At 40.2% G+C, this 18,933-nt stretch overlaps 1 protein-coding gene across 2 annotated transcripts in view; it reads right to left on the reverse strand.

Moving 5' to 3' along the window:
- Nucleotides 1-18,933, reverse strand: part of LOC139981616 (mediator of RNA polymerase II transcription subunit 13-like) — a 94,171-nt gene that overhangs the window by 5,186 nt on the left and 70,052 nt on the right. For both annotated transcript variants that reach the window (XM_071994136.1, XM_071994135.1), the window contains exons 19-33: nucleotides 18,159-18,886; nucleotides 17,121-17,246; nucleotides 16,420-16,590; nucleotides 15,965-16,062; nucleotides 15,178-15,303; nucleotides 14,132-14,315; nucleotides 13,176-13,385; nucleotides 11,922-12,145; nucleotides 10,833-11,024; nucleotides 9,890-10,119; nucleotides 9,401-9,543; nucleotides 4,180-4,341; nucleotides 2,488-2,843; nucleotides 1,652-1,819; nucleotides 1,154-1,260 (exon numbers count right to left, since the gene is read on the reverse strand). In XM_071994136.1, the coding sequence (XP_071850237.1) occupies nucleotides 1,154-1,260; nucleotides 1,652-1,819; nucleotides 2,488-2,843; nucleotides 4,180-4,341; nucleotides 9,401-9,543; nucleotides 9,890-10,119; nucleotides 10,833-11,024; nucleotides 11,922-12,145; nucleotides 13,176-13,385; nucleotides 14,132-14,315; nucleotides 15,178-15,303; nucleotides 15,965-16,062; nucleotides 16,420-16,590; nucleotides 17,121-17,246; nucleotides 18,159-18,886 (3,225 nt within the window). The remainder of the gene's footprint in view (nucleotides 1-1,153; nucleotides 1,261-1,651; nucleotides 1,820-2,487; nucleotides 2,844-4,179; nucleotides 4,342-9,400; nucleotides 9,544-9,889; nucleotides 10,120-10,832; nucleotides 11,025-11,921; nucleotides 12,146-13,175; nucleotides 13,386-14,131; nucleotides 14,316-15,177; nucleotides 15,304-15,964; nucleotides 16,063-16,419; nucleotides 16,591-17,120; nucleotides 17,247-18,158; nucleotides 18,887-18,933) is intronic.

Genomic DNA, 18,933 nt, shown 5'->3' on the forward strand with positions numbered 1-18,933 from the left:
AAACAGCTAAGAAAACTCTCATTCTATTCGGGAGGTATCACAGATTTTCAATGTTCCTTCACACACACACACTCACAAGACTGAAGACTTGATCAAGTATAAATATGACATCAACGAGGTCACAGGTGCTTTACTGTTTTCCTTTTCTTTTTATTTACAGTATTACAATGACTATATTTGGTGAGGGAGATGGGGTTTGCAAATGCTGAATATGAAATGATTAGGCTATCTACATGACCTAATAAATGGCATTGGTTTCGGTGTAAAGACAGTTGACATTCCACATCCAAAAAAAAAACGAGGCAAACTTTATCAAACAAAAGGGAAATGGGAATGCCATGTCTGGGATCAAACAAAGTCTCATAAACTAAGTTACAATGTACAGATAAAGATATACAGATATGGAAAAGATGGGCAAATCATCCATATTAAAACCTACACAATTCACCTTTTATGGCTCATGAAGAAGCCGGCACGACCACCATTAATGTAACTTTCGGGGGAGGAGGGGGTGTGGGTTGTGTGGGTGGGGCAAAGATCTGATGTAATAATAATAATAGTAGTAACAACAACGATAACAATAATGTTTTGGCTGTACACGACCATACATATTGCATATTGATGTATTCTTCACTAGAATTTTTTTGGTTACATTGTCTGCTGATGAGGGAGGGAAAGGGAGGGAGGGAGAAGAGCTCCCCTTGATTTTATTCTGCAGGTGCCAAAGCCAACACTCCTCCCCCCAGAAATATACTTGGTGTACCCCCGCTAAGGAAAGGTGTCAACATTTTACCCAATTGTTTTGACCTCAATTGACAATCCCACATTTGTTCAAAGTGATAAGATCACCTTTTATGTGATTGTTTTTCCCGTCACGCTTCTTCTATGAGCTGATACCCTATATACTTGTTCTATCCTATTAGATAAACCCCTCACTACCATTACACCACCCAGTCAAAAGTAACAAAAGCCTAATATCTGACTACAATGATTAACCCCTAGTATACCGACCCCCCCCCCACTTCCCCAGTCACATTATAAAATGTCTACTTATGCACTCATCCACCCCCCCCCTCCCCTAACAACACTAGCTCCACTCATTCACACACCTCAGTCACACACACGCCCACACGATAGAATTTTTCTAACTTACCTTAGCACATCCGTGGTTTTGTTAGAATCCAGCGAGTGGGTGTGAGGCTTTTGATAAATATCATCTGAAGTCTGTTGCACAGCGCCATTATTAACATGCAAGGCAGCCTGTTAGGATAGAAAAAAAAATAGCTGATATATTATGCAAGCAAATCAAACAACCAAAAAAGTTACACGGAAACCAGAAGGAAAAAAATTCACAACAGAATTTTTTCTTTCTTTCTTTCTTTCTTTTGCCCCTTGGCCTTGAACAGGATTTAGATCTGGATTGTTACAATTTAAAATCTGTCACAAAACTCTGCACAAATTGTTTTTTAGAGTTGCTGGAGATTGGAAGTTACATATAGACTGCATTTCACTGAAATATTATGGACAGCGTGTACAAAATCCTGTTCCGTAGGAAACTGACTGGAAAATGATATCCTCTCCAAAAATTTGCTTGACAATTGCTTTCCTAAAATGCCACATGTCTGTGAAAAAAAGTCAGAGGCTTCTTTACCTTGAGGAAGACGGGACAGTTTGTTTCAGCCTCCGGACAGGACGACCAAAACCACTTGGGGAGGTTGCCTGCCTTAGCTGTTGAGACAAAGTAGCCGAGGGCTAAGGGCTGTTGGAGAACGTTCTCTGCATCTACGGGGAGGACGTTCTCTGGCAAACCACTGGAATTCTGTGAGAAAGGAACAAAGAAGAGGCATTTGCTAAGTTAGAATATACCACAAACCAAACAACTAATAATACTGAAGGAATGTCTATATTTTTGTACTTTTAGCTCAGCAGTTTATATTTTTTATTGATTTGCTTCTAGCTTCACTCTCGACTGTTATTATTATTATAATTACAAGTCAGCTGTTCTGAAGGGTACTTGCAGGGTCTATAAAACACTGCTTAAATCTACTATATATAGCATAGATGAAAGTTGAGTACAAATTATGGTTGTAGTCACTTAGTACAGTTGTACTATATTATTTTTCTAAAAGTCTTTAAAGGTTAAAAAATAAAAAATAAAATAAATAAATAAATGTCTCTTTATTCAAATATACCATAGCTTTAAAACAAACTATCTACAGTGTATTTTTTCCTTGGTAGGACTCCAGAAGGGAGATGTGAACCGTACCTTAATATGTGCCTTAAATCTACTGTAGCATTGATGTTACTTGAGTACAAGTTATGGGTGTAGTCACTTCGTACAGTTGTACTAAAACGTCTAAACATCTTAACCTTTTTTTTAAATAAATAAAGTCTCTTTATTCAAATTTACCATAGCTTTAAAAAAATCCATCTGCAGTGTATTTTTTTCCTTGGAAGGACTCAAGAAGGGGAGATGTGACCACTTACCTTGATACCACTATCAATACCGATACTGTTCATAGCAGGCAACAAGCTGGGCGACCCCTGTGGATGGTCCAACTGAGTCGGCGACCTGACGTCGTCCATAATGGGGTTTTCGAACAGGCTTCGAACAATGTCAGAGTCGTTGAACAAGTCGTCCCCCAAGGGAACGTTGTCCACGGGGTTGGGGAAGGTCAGATCCATGATGGGTTCCGACTGATAGGTAGCACTGGCGTCTTGTTTAGTAGCACTGGTGGGGAAGACCATGATGTGGGTGCAGGTGGCGTCGTCGGGGGTGTGCAACTGGCAGCTGGGCTGGTCCCGCTGGCTGCTCTTACTGCACTTGTCTGCAGCTACCGAGTCTGTGGGAGAAGGGGAGACGATGAGGGTGGAGAGGGTGGAGGGTCCTGGGGGTAATTTGGGAGCATCATGGGAGGGACCTGTGCACTTGCAAAAACTTTAGCAACTCTCTCCCTTTATTGGTTGTTGTCATTTTTAGGTTGCTTCTAAGTGAATTATTGCATTATTAGTGCATTATTTGATTATAGACTCTAATCATGAGCGGGAGAGCGTGGTGGCCAATTGGCTAAGACTTGTGAGCCAAGGATTGCTGGTTCGATTCTTGCCTAGTTCATTACGTTGTTTCCTTGGGCAAGATGCTTTATCTCAATTGCGCCTCTCCACCACCCAGGGGTTAAATGGGTACCTGTGAGGTAACTTGTCATTGGGCGCAGTATATACCTGCAGCCAACTGGATGGATTGTCTCTGGGACAGGTTTATCATTGACTAGGGGTAATATAACATCTTTAAAGCGCTTTGCAACCTTGGTATAAAGCGCTATATAAATCCAACATTAATATTATTATTTATTATTATGAACAATCTTATGGTCATGAAGCTCAATGTAACATTTCCTATCTCAATGCGCTCTTCTTCTGTAAGTTAACAATTCTTTGATACTTGGATAAGGGTGGCAATTTGTTCTATTATCTGTCTTAAATGATGACTTCAGGCAGAATTATTTTGGTTTTGACATGCCATAATACATGACTGTAACATTTCCATACCAGTTTCAAGATATTCACATTTACAATATGCCAAAACTAAGGAATGCTCCTTTAAGGCTTATTTCAGGATGACCTCGTCTCCTCAGAGCAGACCTAAAGGTCAACGGTAATCCATTTTATCATAAAGTCAAAACGACAGCTGGTCATTTTAGTTTCATTTAATCAACAGAGCACCCTTAGATGACAGTCAATACCACTTGACCTTCCTTATTCAATTTTCAATGAAATGTAAACATGTGATTTGATAAACCTATAAAGGTTTTGTGCTAGGAACTGACTTAAATGGTCCTGTCACTCTTTGACCTGAACTTCAGCTGATTAAAGGCTCACTTCTCAACCATAAAAAAATGGGTAACAGTAACACAGCATGGAATGCCAGCAGTGTTTTAAAATATTCTACAAACATATCAAAATTTGAATTTCGTGCTGCTAGTCATTCTTGACAGAAAACAAATACAACCAGGACAGGTTGTCAAGGTGACCAACAACGATGTTTCTACCGCACACACAACACTGTCACGACCGATCCTGATTATTCACTGCTCTCCGATAACTGAGCCGCTTCTGATATTCTAGACGAAGAGACTATCGGGAAACAAACTAACAATCTTGCATAAAGGCCCAACTTACCAGCCATAATCCTGAGACCTGTCTCTGGTTCCAGGGACACCAGGCATGCACTCAGGATGCAGGGGTACTCGCTGCTCCCTGGGACGCTGCACATGCCACACAATTCTTTCAATTTCAGACTCTGCATCGTCAACGATCGACGGCTCAACAAGGCACTCCAATCTAAAACAGAAAGAAAACGATGATTTCCATTTCACTCAGCAGCCTAGACTAGATGCAAACATAATACAATTTAGCCAAGGCTAAATACAACCGTGTATAGGCTGGATACAGCAAAGAAAGAACTTAGTCTAGGCTACATACAACCAACAAACAACATAGTCTAGGCTAGATACAACTAACATACAGCTTAGTCTAGGCTAGATACAACTAACATACAACTTAGTCTAGGCTTGATACAACAAAGTAAAAACTAAGACTAGGCTAGATATGTCAACAAACAATATAGAACTAACTCTAGGCTAGATACAACAAACATACAACTTAGTCTAGGCTACATACAACCAACATACAACTTAGTCTAGGCTAGATACAACAAAGTAAAAACTAAGACTAGGCTAGATATGTCAACAAACATACAACTTAGTCTAGGCTAGATACAACTAACATACAACTTAGTCTAGGCTTGATACAACAAATTAAAAACTAAGACTAGGCTAGATATGTCAACAAACATAGAACTAACTCTAGGCTAGATACAACAAACATACAACTTAGTCTAGGCTAGATACAACAAACATACAACTTAGTCTAGGCTAGATACAACAAAGTAAAAACTAAGACTAGGCTAGATATGTCAACAAACATAGAACTAACTCTAGGCTAGATACAACAAACATACAACTTAGTCTAGGCTAGATACAACAAAGTAAAAACTAAGACTAGGCTAGATATGTCAACAAACATAGAACTAACTCTAGGCTAGATACAACAAACATACAACTTAGTCTAGGCTAGATACAACAAACATACAACTTAGTCTACGCTAGATACAACAAAGTAAAAACTAAGACTAGGCTAGATATGTCAACAAACATAGAACTAACTCTAGGCTAGATACAACCAACATACAACTTAGTCTAGGCTACATACAACCAACATACAACTTAGTCTAGGCTAGATACAACAAAGTAAAAACTAAGACTAGGCTAGATATGTCAACAAACATAGAACTAACTCTAGGCTAGATACAACCAACATACAACTTAGTCTAGGCTAGATACAACAAACATACAACTTAGTCTAGGCTAGATACAACAAAGTAAAAACTAAGACTAGGCTAGATATGTCAACAAACATAGAACTAACTCTAGGCTAGATACAACAAACATACAACTTAGTCTACGCTAGATACAACAAAGTAAAAACTAAGACTAGGCTAGATATGTCAACAAACATAGAACTAACTCTAGGCTAGATACAACCAACATACAACTTAGTCTAGGCTAGATACAACAAACATACAACTTAGTCTAGGCTAGATACAACAAAGTAAAAACTAAGACTAGGCTAGATATGTCAACAAACATAGAACTAACTCTAGGCTAGATACAACAAACATACAACTTAGTCTACGCTAGATACAACAAAGTAAAAACTAAGACTAGGCTAGATATGTCAACAAACATAGAACTAACTCTAGGCTAGATACAACCAACATACAACTTAGTCTAGGCTAGATACAACAAACATACAACTTAGTCTAGGCTAGATACAACAAACATACAACTTAGTCTAGGCTAGATACAACGAAGTAAAAACTAAGACTAGGCTAGATATGTCAACAAACATAGAACTAACTCTAGGCTAGATACAACAAACATACAACTTAGTCTAGGCTAGATACAACAAAGTAAAAACTAAGACTAGGCTAGATATGTCAACAAACAATACAGAACTAACTCTAGGCTAGATACAACAAACATACAACTTAGCTTATATATGCAACAATAACATAACATAGTAGCCTGGGCTTAGGGAAGGCTCGCAAATTTAACCGGCGATGATCGAAGGCCCAACCGTTGCTATCCAGTGTAATGAGCACAGCAACCAGCTGGTAATGAGTCATGCTTGAACGCACACATTTCCTGCCTTCCAAGACTTGGTGGACAGTTGTATGCACTTGACTATGAGACCACAAATTAAGCCTCTTATGCACAAAAGAAGACCAGACAATGAACTGGTCACTTTGGTCCAGGATGTACACAAAAGGGTTATAGAATTTTCTCTGCAGGTTGGAGAATTGTTTATCAATAAAGCTACTACATATAGGCTACTGTAACTGCATTGAGTTACTACACAGTTGTGTGTACTTTGCTGACGGTTTGTGCTCGTAACATGAATTTTACGTGGCGCTTTCATCGCTATTTTTTATTTTGTGTTTTGCAATTGAACTAACGAAGACACTCCGTTTGGTTTTGAATCCCTTAATACACAAAAACCTACATCATCAATGCTCTAGACAATCTCTCAAACCTGTGGGGACTTTTCTTTCGTTCGTACTGTAAACAGTTTATTGAAATGACAGTAAATATATAGCCTAACCATTAAAACTCTCGTACGTATCTATATAGCAGAATCACCTCCACGTGAGTCATGCAGTCAGACAGTAGGCTAAGACATGTGCGTGATCTTACTTTCACGTTGCACAGCTGCTTTCGGGTTGTAAAAAACCTGAACAGTTCGCGACTTGTGCAAGAAAAATTGTTATTGCATGGCGCTTTACGAAATGGAATGGCTAATAAAGAAACCGAATAATTCTTATTCATAGTAGACTTACTTGGCTTTAGTTGTAACGAAGTCACGAATGATATAATTTTAATTTAGTTTGAGAAATTACGTTTGTTCAGATCGTTTAGCATAAAGCATAAATTCGGTTTAGACTACAACGGTATGACTAGTTGTAATTGTACTATACACTGAACCAATGTTTGAAAACTTGCGTTTGAAGCCTTCATGAATGGGTAATCTGACTTTTTGTATCACATTGCGTGACATTTATTTCTTGGCAACTTGCCAACGTTACTTGAGATAGTAGTATTTCATCAGAGCCAGGCAAAAATAACAGTCTGCTGTTAGAGACAAGTTAGAGTAGCTATATTATGTGATAAAATGAAAAGAGATTTAACCTGTCTTACAATCTTTAAAAAGTTTAACTTACAAAACTGACGATATTATGAAGCAAACTACGTTCAGCAAAGCCCCGTTTCTAGACTGCCTAACAATAAACAGCGTGCTTTATACGTACATCAGTTTACAAGTTAACTGCAGTGTTTACCCCTACTTAAATATCACGGTAGGCTACTGTACATGTGCTGCGGATTTTCCCAGGTACCTTGCCAAACAATCCCCGTCTAACACCTGTTTGTCAACATTTTTGGCACGTTTCCAAAAAAAATTTCATGGAGTAAACTATTTTGACTCCACTCTAGAATTAATTAGGTCAGTCAGTAAAGGATCGGTAAAGTTATGCGAAATATTATCTTAGACGTTCAAGAAAATTTATATCCCCGTAACAAAGTAAAACCATGGATGTATATAAAACACACCTCAAGCTAACCGACTCATCCGCATGAACAAAACAATCTGTTCCCCATGATACACGAGGCACAGTCTATACCATACATACATAGCACGATGTCAAGGCCCCAATAGCTACAGTATGGCCATCTTTATCAAAGTAAACCTTGCAATCCCATGTTTTAGGCCACTTGGCATGATTAACTAAATGCTCAATATTTTTTCCATGTCCTTGTAGAAAACGTCAACTTCGCAAAATACAAAAAGTTGTGTTTTTGTTGTTACGTGAGATCCGTAACCGACGAAGTGGTTAGGCTATGTACTATACTCTTAACTATGGTAGGATAATTATTTTTCCTTTTTTGTGTGGAAATTCTAGAAAATACTTTCTTTTTCCCCCACTTAACAGCAGATGTGGTCGTATGGTTTATTCATAAATGGGTGTACTAGAGCCTTGTTTACATGACATTTGTTGCATTTAGCACGATATGCCAGTTTCGCGTGAATTTTTCGAAAGTATTTTGCTCGATCTTTCGTAAAATTTGAAAGGTGTACCAACTTACTGTTCGTACACAATTGGTAATTTCTCTATGCTCAATATTGTTTCCATGTCCTTGTAGAAAACGTCAACTTCGCAAAATACAATTAGTTGTGTTTTTGTTGTTACGTGAGATCCGTAACCGACGAAGTGGTTAGGCTATGTACTATAATCTTAACTATGGTAGGATAATTATTTTTTCTCTTTTTTGTGGAAATTCTAGAAAATACTTTCTTTTTCCCTCGCTTAACAGCAGATGTGGTCGTATGGTTTATTCATAAATGGGTGTACTAGAGCCTTGTTTACATGACATTTGTTGCATTTAGCATGTTATGCCAGTTTCGCGTGAATTTTTCGAAAGTATTTTGCTCAATCTTTCGTAAAATTTGAAAGGTGTACCAACTTACTGTTCCAGTAGAGAAAAGAGAGATGGATCAGTGTTAGTGAATGAAAATACTTTGTACAGGAAAAGAAGTCTGAAAGTATTTTGAAACATTCGATACGAAAATAGTTCATGAAGATTTCAACTCGTTCTTGAAATAAATCTCCTTCTACTGTAGTCAGAGTGCCATTGTTACGTAAAAACCACAGACCAGGAAAAGGCAAGTACCGCTTTTGATTACAAACAAACAAATCACGGAGTTACCGTGGGTGTGTGCACTCAAGCGTGAGCGATATGCAGGCTGCATAATGAGCAGTGGTGTGCTGCTGGCTGGGCCTTCGATCATCGCCGGTTAAATTTGCGAGCCTTCCCTTACATAAACACTTTTGTACAGAATGAACCTCAGCTGAGCCTAATTTAAAACATCTCAAAACATTTCTAATTCCACGATCTGATATTGTTTTTACATTCTGGTGATAAGGCTTGCCAGCAGCTCAATCCTCTCCATGCCAGGTACAGAGAAAATACTTGTACCTTGTATTTTACCATGTCTTCAAACACAACCAGTTACCCTTAAGTTGATACATTAATGCCTTAAAAGGCTCAGCTGGTCATTTGGTGGCTTTATTTCTTAGAATTAGATTAAAAAGAGTCTTCAGTTGCTTTAAGAGTTGATACAAAAAAATTCCAAGCATTGATTTGGAAGTTACATTGTGTTTTCTCCCTGGCACTAAGTTTTTAAACTAGAAGACTTTGATAAATACACTTGCACCGACACTTACCTCTTACTTCACCCTGTCCCAACCTGCCAAAGCGACCAATCACGAGCCTCCATGGTAACGCAGACTTTGATATGACTCCTAGCAAGAATTCCCAGAGCTTCAGCAGGGCTCTGTTGTTGACTGAAACCTTCTTTCTCCTTTTACTGAAAAGAGAAAAAAGAAGAAAGAAATAACATAAGGATAGAAATTGCAACAATCTGAGATTTCCTTTCATCATGGTACTTCTCCCCCCCCCCCCCCCCTGAATATCAAACAGTATCGATATCATCATCATCATCAGCAACAACACATGCATGCGCTTTTGAAAAATGACAAATACTTTTTAAAGTAAACATTTCAAGTAGGAGAGGTACAAGTCTTCTTTTTTTTTAGCATGTCCATCATGGCACCCTGTGTGGGCTTCCGAAGAGGCATGATTATAACCATTTCATAACAATAACAATAACAGCCTACAGGTTATGCATATCTTCGACAACCGGTTCCTCTCACCTGTTTGGTATGTCGATGTTAATGATGGCAGTCTCGTTGAGTTCGCCCTTGTTGTCTGTGCAGGCTGTGAGGAGAAATCTTTGGTCGTGCGACAAGCAGTAGGTACAGAAGAGCTCCCCGCAGGCCTCCCTCAGGTCACCAAAGGACTCGCCGAGCTCCGTCTGTTTGTCCTTCAGCGGGGCCAAGATGTACGGCGGTGAGTAAACTTGGTTTGGATGGATGCTTCGGCTCTGAATCACAGGAAAGTAACCACACAAATTAAATTGGTATTATATTACACAACATTATGAAGACATTATATTGAAATTGGCCCCTCCTTTTATTGAACTGTGCCACCAATTTCCCTCAAAGACACTTTCAATGCCGAGAAAAGGGTTACCGATGGGGGACTAGGGCCCTGGGTCAATTAAGAGACCCTGGAGTTATAGGAGGATATTACTGGGTCAGGATAGTTTATTTTTTTACCCTAACATAGGCCACTGTGACATAAGGGAAAGTGTGCATTATTGGGGGGGGGTCAGCGACATACCGTCCCCGGAGAGGGGGGGCGGAGGCCTTTTGCAATCTTATAAACTATATGACATAAAACTTTTGATTGACAAATTCCCAGCGACTACTCGTTCACTGATCGACAATGAGGTACGCACCGATATGATAGTAGCACCGAAGAGAAGCGTACCATATCGGGACACAGATATTTGGTAATTACAGGATTGAAAGTACAGCTCACTCGCTCGCTCACATGAGACCATCACCTATGCGCGTACGGACAGGTACAAGGCCCAAAATCTACTGACTTGTTATGTACCTGTCAAAATTTCTCTGCCTTTCTGCTTTGTATTAATATTTACACACAGACTCATGGAAGGCCAATCAAAGGTTGATTGTAACCTCATGTAAGGTACGGAAAGGTCTTTCCTAGGACATGGGTAATATGACTCACCTCTTTTGCTTTGATGACCTTATCCAGTTCGGCAGCGGGGCCGAACCCGGTCAGGCTCCTCCCTGGGAGGGAAGGGTTCACCGTCTGGTGACACTGAGAGAATACTGAGAAGGCAAGAGACTTGAGTTGACTGAGTTGCCGTTGACCTGTGCCGCTATTGGCCACCTGGAGCACTTGGTGAAGAGGAATAATCTGGGAAAGAAAAAGAAAGAAAATGAAAAATGGAGAAAAATGTTCAAAAAAAAAAAAATTGTCCCACACATAGAAAGTAACTGATGACAAATTTGATTCTAAAACATTATGAAGGGCAGACAGTCATTGTCAGACATATCAATATTCCTGAAAACAGTTAATTGCAATGTTTTTGGCAGTACTTTTTTTTTAAACATTTTGAAAGTTTGTTTCTCCCCCCCCCCCCAATCGATCGAAACAGAACTTGATTAAGGTACTGAATTGGTATGGAAATTGAGTATAAAACAAAAAATGCCCATCGAGGGCCCTTGATGTACTCCCCACCCCCCAAATGCCCATAAAGGGCCCTTGATGTTTCTACCCCCCCCCCAAATGCAGTTTTGTTTCATGTCAGATTTGTAGCATGAGTACACCCCCATGAGTACAAGAAGAATTTCCCTCGTTATGAGTACCAGTACAAGGCTCCAAAGTACAAATATCACTACTAAAATTTTGCAGTAGAATGTATGTTAGATTCCAAAATGCCTTGTGGAAGAGTACAGATCCATCAGGCCGGGTACAGGTACAGGGAAAGGTGGTAGACTATGTGTGTTCCATGTACCACGTACCACACCGTAGTAGCTTGATGCCTACAAGGTTAGTACCAAAGATGGCACTGGTCTGGATCTTTATCTTTCTGTTCTAATTGGCTATTGGATGCTGTATTCACATTCAGAACCAATAGGAGACGTGCATTCACATGTCTGCAAACTTCTCGGCGGTGATTTAGGTTCCCCCTTTTTCTCTCTTGAAGCGAGGAAACTGAGAATTGATTTCTTGATTTAGGAGACATGCAAGATGCTCGGTTGTGACACGAAACGTTCAAACAAATATGGAAGACAAGATGAAAACTCTTACCTGGAAGGCAATGTTTTTGACTAGATTCTCTGGGAGACACTCCACTATTTCTGCAAAGCACCTTAGGAGTCCTAAAGTGGTGATGCCAGCATAGTCTGGATGTTCATCCTCCTTACAGGTAAAGGGGTCCACCACATAGATGACCACCCCTGGGGGTTGGACAAAGTCTGCGTGGGCTGCAATTTCGGGGGAACTATCATCCTTAGATTCTGTTTTGGTGGAATCTGGGAGAACAAACATTGGAGGAAAAAAGAACATGAAACATCAAAAAAAAAATACTAATTAATCATAGAATGAAAATAGTCCTAAGATACCACAAACAGTTGTAACTTACGAGATGGAATCAAATGTTACTAAGTCACATGCAATTACTGCACAGCGTTATGTTATGTACCGAACAAGTTCAAAATGATTCACAGAGAAATGATGCTAAAACTTTGCCCATTCACATATTCTTAGCTCCGGTGATGTGAGGAAAATCTTATGTATGAGAATCAGAGAGTCGACTTATGGAAGGTGATAGAATAAAAGGAAGTACCGGCTATACCCTGACTGATGTCCATTGACATATATGTATATATATTTATATATACCTAAGAAAACAAGACAGGGTGCATGGCTCGCTCGTGATTCCAAACATGCTGATTAATTTCTTATGAGAAGGGGTGCATGGCTCGCCCGTACTTTTAACCATACTGATTAAATTCTTATGAGAAGGGGTGCATGGCTTACCCGTGCTTTCAACCATACTGATTAAACTCTTACCAGACAGGGTGCATGGCTTACCCGTGCTTTCAACCATACTGATTAAACTCTTACCAGACAGGGTGCATGGCTCGCATGTGCTTTCAACCGTACTGATTAAACTCTTACCAGACAGGGTGCATGGCTCGCATGTGCTTTCAACCGTACTGATTAAACTCTTACCAGACAGGGTGCATGGCTCGCATGTGCTTTCAAAAATACTGATTAAACTCTTACCAGACAGGGTGCATGGCTCGCATGTGCTTTCAAAAATACTGATTAAACTCTTACCAGACAGGGTGCATGGCTCGCATGTGCTTTCAACCATACTGAATCAACTCTTACCAGACAGGGTGCATGGCTTGCCCATGCTTTCAACCATACTGATTAATCTCTTACCAGATGGGAGGGTGCATGGCTCGCCCATGCTTTTAACCATAATGAATAAATTCTCACCAGACAGGTTGCATGGCTCACCCATGTTTTCAACCAAACTAATTTAATTCTTACCAGACGTGGTGACGCCTTTCGAGGTAGGTGCTGCCATGGCTCCCTTGGCAGCAAATTCAGCGCTACCGTTGGGTACACCTCCGGCGGGATAGCCTGTCATGGCTGATGTGCTGACAGGTACCGTGCTGTGTGCGGCATAGGCCCTATCCATTTTGGCTGGTTGGCTGGTAAACATCGATGCATCTGGGGGGTCTTTCATAAGGTACGGAGCTGCGAGAAGATAAACAATCACTTATACTTAAGTACTCTGCACGCTTCGAAAACTGCTCGACTTTTGATTTCATTGTACAACCAAATCCTAACTAATGGCTAACTTTCAGTCCTCTCCATAGGGACAATGTTTCTATACGCACACTGAAAGTATTTCTCTCCACGGAAAAATGCGGCAGGGAACAAAAAACAGAATAATTTTTTAGTTTTCACAGTGTATGTAGCTCTTTTTTGAGGTTTACAGACTTGTTTTCCACAAAATACCCTGAAAATAATACAATTATGTGTATAACACAGCTATGCATCTTTGCATTTGGATCCTTTCCAACGGTTCAAACTGGGGGTCTGTGATGCTTTTAAGGGGTTGCCAAACTGTTTTAGAGGGTTGCCAAACATTCGTTGCATAAAAAAATGCAGATATTTGTAGCCCAAAAAATAACAAATATCTTGAGAATAAATCACTTCTTTCAAAAGTTACAAAATATAACAGCATTTTGGAAGTAGGAACCCTTAATCTGATAAAAGAAAATCAAATGTGAGGGCCCCCCCCCATAGAATCCCTTTCCCAGGCCACAACATACCAGCCACTGGAGGGTCTCCGAGATGGTCAAGGTGAAAATTAGGGTCAACAATAAATAAAAAACTTAAAACATTTGACTACCAGGACTCTTTTTAAGTTCACAAAACCAAGACATGTATTCCATCTGGATAGACCAGGAGTGAACAGTAAATCTTTAGTAACTCACCGACATATGCTTTGCAGACTTGGGCAAATACTTTGATCTTGGCCGCCTCGGGTAGTTCGTTGATGTCGCTGAACCAGCTGTCCACCTGCTCGCTTTCGACTTTGCTTGCGTATTTCTGACCAATCCTGAGGATACCATTCCTCATGGATTTCGCCATCGGCACATGTCGACCTAAATTGCAACTCTGTCGGCCAAAGAAGGTGAGAGTATGAATGATACAATGCACATAGAAGATGAGATCAACCATGCTTATCAAGATAAGGTTCTAACAGTACTTTGTAATACTGTACGTTATTTATTCATTTTGGGGTGGGGAGGGGGGTGTGGGTGGGGGGTGGGGATGGGATACTATTCATGATTCACACACTAATTATTCTATGATCTCTCCCTTGCGCCCTTTACTTATTTCTAACATATCAAGGTTGTATGTTCACAACTATGGCTCTGACATGAAATGAAAAACACTAATATTGTTCAACAAAGAAGTAAATATTTGCCAAATTTCTCTTTCATCAAATCAGCCGTACCTTATTCAAAGATCAAGATTGAATGAAGTTAGGGTACCCCCCCTCCATTCTTCCCAATTCTTCACCAGCTGCTTGTTTAAGCCTCGTTATGCATATTATTCTATTACCTAACATGCCCAAAGCGATGCTCATTTGAACAACAAACTGCTATTGCCACTTTATAATAAACAATCACAACATGTAGCTGACTGTACAGTTATGAAATGGAAACAGAAGAGTCGCGCCATCTTCTTCGCCTTTTCAGTAATATATATAAGACACAGAAAATAGAGACAGAACAGACCAAAACGTTTACATCTGGATTTTTCTCTCACTCAATCTATGCAAAATGGGCCAAAATGTTGGCAAACACATACATCATCATCGTGTTATTATTTTAATACACATCAGTAGCCCCCTAACCCCCCCCCCTTCCAAAACTGTTCATACTGTATCATTCATTAACATGGTTCACCAAGCCACCTTTTTGTACCACTATTAATCACATTTATCGGGGACAATTCTCAAAGCATTTCTTACCTCGTACACAGAAGTGAGTTCCTTGAAAAATGTCTTGGCACGTTTGCAAATGAACTCCTGATCTGGCACCAAGGCAATGTAAGCGATATCTCTGGACGATGAAAATGGCTCCAATAGAAGTTTCTCCTGCGAAATGTGACAACGAGAGCAAAAATTGGCAATCTATACTTACAACTTTTACTCTTGACTTGTTCTTGGTTCTTGCTTTGTTTTGGAGATGTCAAATTCGGGTGACTTTGCCAAAAAGAACACCGTATAAAACAAACTACCATGTCAGTTGAAGGAAATGCATATTCTGTGGTAACTAATGTATAGCTTCCAAGATTTTACTTTGCGATGGTGACAATAAAAATCAAAAAGTTGCAATTTGATAAAACTCGCTTTGCACTTGATGCATCTTGAACATGACAAAACTTTCATTTTACTCAGGAGTGAGTTTCAAAAAACCCAAAAAAAGGGGGGGGGGGGGAGTATGGCATATTTGCAAATAACGTCCAACATACCAACAATATAAGTTCAATCCCCCACATACTGTGTATGAAAACTGCTTCACATAGAAAACATGATACACGATGACAACTTGAAGAAATCTTTCTAATATCAGTCTTGTGAATATATAGTTTGTAACTATGTTTTTCAAAACCCATGCTTCAAATTCTTACCCCTGAAAATCTTTACACATTTAACCTTTAGTGGAGAAGTAGCTTGCTAACAGCATTTCATTTTTCTTTCTGATATTTTTTTTTATATCTTTTGCGAGCGTGCCAGGAGTACTACTACTACTCACCCAATAAAGTACTGCATATGGAGACGATGACATCCAGTCCTTCTCGTAACCAACCAGGAGAGGAGGAACGGGGAGAGGTTCTGGAGACTCGGAGGCATCTATCAAAGGTAATTATCGACGGGAGACTTATCATACACCATTACTAGAATGTATTTTGTTCAAGCTATCATTTTATTCTGCCTTCTTTATCGTCTCGTCTTTGTGTGTGTTTCGTATTTTCACTGTTAACATTTCAATACATAAATCTTACTTGGACAAAGGGAGAGAGAGAGAGATGTGCAAATAAGTCCTTAAATGGTACCCCACACCTCCTCATCCCACCCAACCCCCCTCCAATACTATCTTCAGTTGAAAAGTAAAACAACTGCCCAGATACCTATGTGGTTTAAACTGTCAGCTCAAGAAAGTTGCTGTCTAAACACATTTAAGTGATAACATAACGGAGAGAGACTCACCCTGTATGGCAATGTTGAAGAATACCTGCCAGGTGAGAGGGCCCTGTACTGCATAGGGTCGTTCCCATAACCTTTTGGTTCGTTTTTTCTGTATTGCATCATGAAGCAGGGGTTGCAACGAACGTAACACCTGCACGATGTCTTGAGATGAAAGGGGTATCCTCACATAACCTGTCGATGAAAAATTTCAAGTATAGAGCGGCTCTTAGGTAATGTTATAACGGAGAACAACTTCAAGATGGTTAATACCAATGGCTAGAGAAGAAAATGTTGAGGTATTTGTAGTCGCATATCAGAGAACTATACAAGCATCTGACCAAAACTTGAATGTAACATGATCATGACCAAAAAGTTAGTAGATTTTAACATCCAACTAATTCATCAGCTATCAAATAGAAATGTGACACCGACATACATTTTACACCATTTGTTTACATCATTTCAAATCACATTCAATCTCAAAAACACTCCAGTAATCCCACCGAAGAATGTCACACACATAAAAAAGATAAAGGAAAACACTATCCTTGTCAAATCTGATTCCCCAAAATATCATCCACAGAAGTATAGACAAACGAACAAAATGCCAAGTCAAGACAAGTCTAAAAGAAAAAGAAAAAGATGAGCCAATTTTTCCCAATCCTTAGAGCAAATATTTGTAAAAGTAAGTTAACAGTAAGAATGTTGTTGATGTCCCTCACCAGGGTTGTATGCCCACGTATGAAGACATCTATGTCTGAGGTACTGTGGATCCCAGGCTCCTCGGCCCGCTGATTCTGACAAATGCCGCCCGTCATCGATAGCCGAGACGCAAGCGTCGCAGGCATCTGATGAAGAAGATGTTTTGATGGGAGGAGAAAAAAAAGTCCACTAATACATCCTGAATTTATCCTAACTGAAGATCATCTGGATTATCCCAATGATACATCTAATCCTGATCGGATGGTACTACAGATTTTACGATGCTATCAGTGCTAGATATGATGGCAAGACAACTACATTTGAGCGGGACACTTAATGCAGCGAAGGGTCAATATGAAACCCTTCAATGGACTGTCATCAAACACATTGAACTGTCCATTACAAATAGCAAACTTAAAGTTCAATATGGGGGGAACTTGATCACCCTTGATTTGTTTCTTTTGTCATGTTAAGTTGACTTCCCTATCTCTGACCTGTCCTGAGGATGGTTTCTTTTATTGTACTTGATGATTCCCAAAGGAATATTGCACATATCAGAAGAGACTTTTAATCTCAGCTGCCTTTATTTTTGGAAAATCAGTATATTTGGTTTCTGACGTTATGACTTGCAAGGATATTGTCTTAACAACACACCGTCAGGATTAAAACACCTAAGTTTTGGAATACCAAAGGAATAAACATTTCCAAGACCAGGCAAAAACAAGTTGAGCAATCTCAGATGAATAAGACTTGGGCAAAGCAAATGTCCATTAATCAAACTAAGAGGACTTAACACTGGTCATTTTATGACCTTCCCACCCTAGTGATGACCACATTATAGTATATTCACTGACTGCTGAGGAACCCATTCATCAACTTTAATCCGTCCCAGTTAGTGAAATTGATTTTATCCTACAAAACCAAAGCAAGAGAGAATAAAAAAAAGAGGACTTCTGTAGTGTAAAGAGAGCAAAGGGCTTACCAATTCCAAAACCCTAAACCAAAAGACTACGTAAAACACACAGAGAAAACAATGACTCCCTGAGGTACGAGCTTACCGAGGTACTCCAGATTGCTGCGCGCTATCTGCCCGTACTGGTACTCCGTTCTCTCTCGTATCACAGAGAGCAGGCTCTGAAGGGATGAATACGGGCTATGACACTGGTCTTGGATGAGCTTCAACACTATTTTGGAAGTTCTGTGTAGCTCTTCGACGCCGTCCTTAACAAAACTCTGCAGACGAGGTAATAGTTGCTTCTGATTAAAAATTTCCGTTAGATAGGGATTGTCCCTGTGATAGGCCCACAGGGGGGCGTCTGTCCTTTGTCCTGTGATTTCAGACTCGTCCTCGGAGAAGAGGCCGCTGCCCACGGCGTAGCGCCTGTTCATGACAGCACTGAATCCACAATTGCACTGAGTGAAATAAACCCCCACGTCCGCCAGATCCGAGCCCTTGATATCCATGTTGCAGGCGCAGATCACCGCGCTGTCAAAGTTACAATCTTTGAAGATGTTCAGCTGGGAGTCGGAAAGCGCTAGAACCGTGTAGAGGCTGTGAGACTCCGGGCAGATGGCCGCCGAGGACGGCTGCTCTATGGAGTTGAGGTTCCTGAAGGAGGAGGCCTCCGAAGCTGCTGGGGACGGGTCCGGGTTGGCGGCACTCCTGGGCTCCTGACTGCCGGGGTACATGGCGGGAGATGCCATGATCCCTGCCGATGGGGTTAGTCCAGACGGTTGGTTGGATGCTGGTAGGTCCATCTCCACACTGGGCACCATAGGTATTGTCCTACGGGTAAGAGAACACATGACGTGTTTAGTCTACGACAACACTGT

The sequence above is a fragment of the Apostichopus japonicus genome, chromosome 15, assembly GCF_037975245.1.
Source record: "Apostichopus japonicus isolate 1M-3 chromosome 15, ASM3797524v1, whole genome shotgun sequence".
NCBI lineage: Eukaryota > Metazoa > Echinodermata > Holothuroidea > Aspidochirotida > Stichopodidae > Apostichopus > Apostichopus japonicus.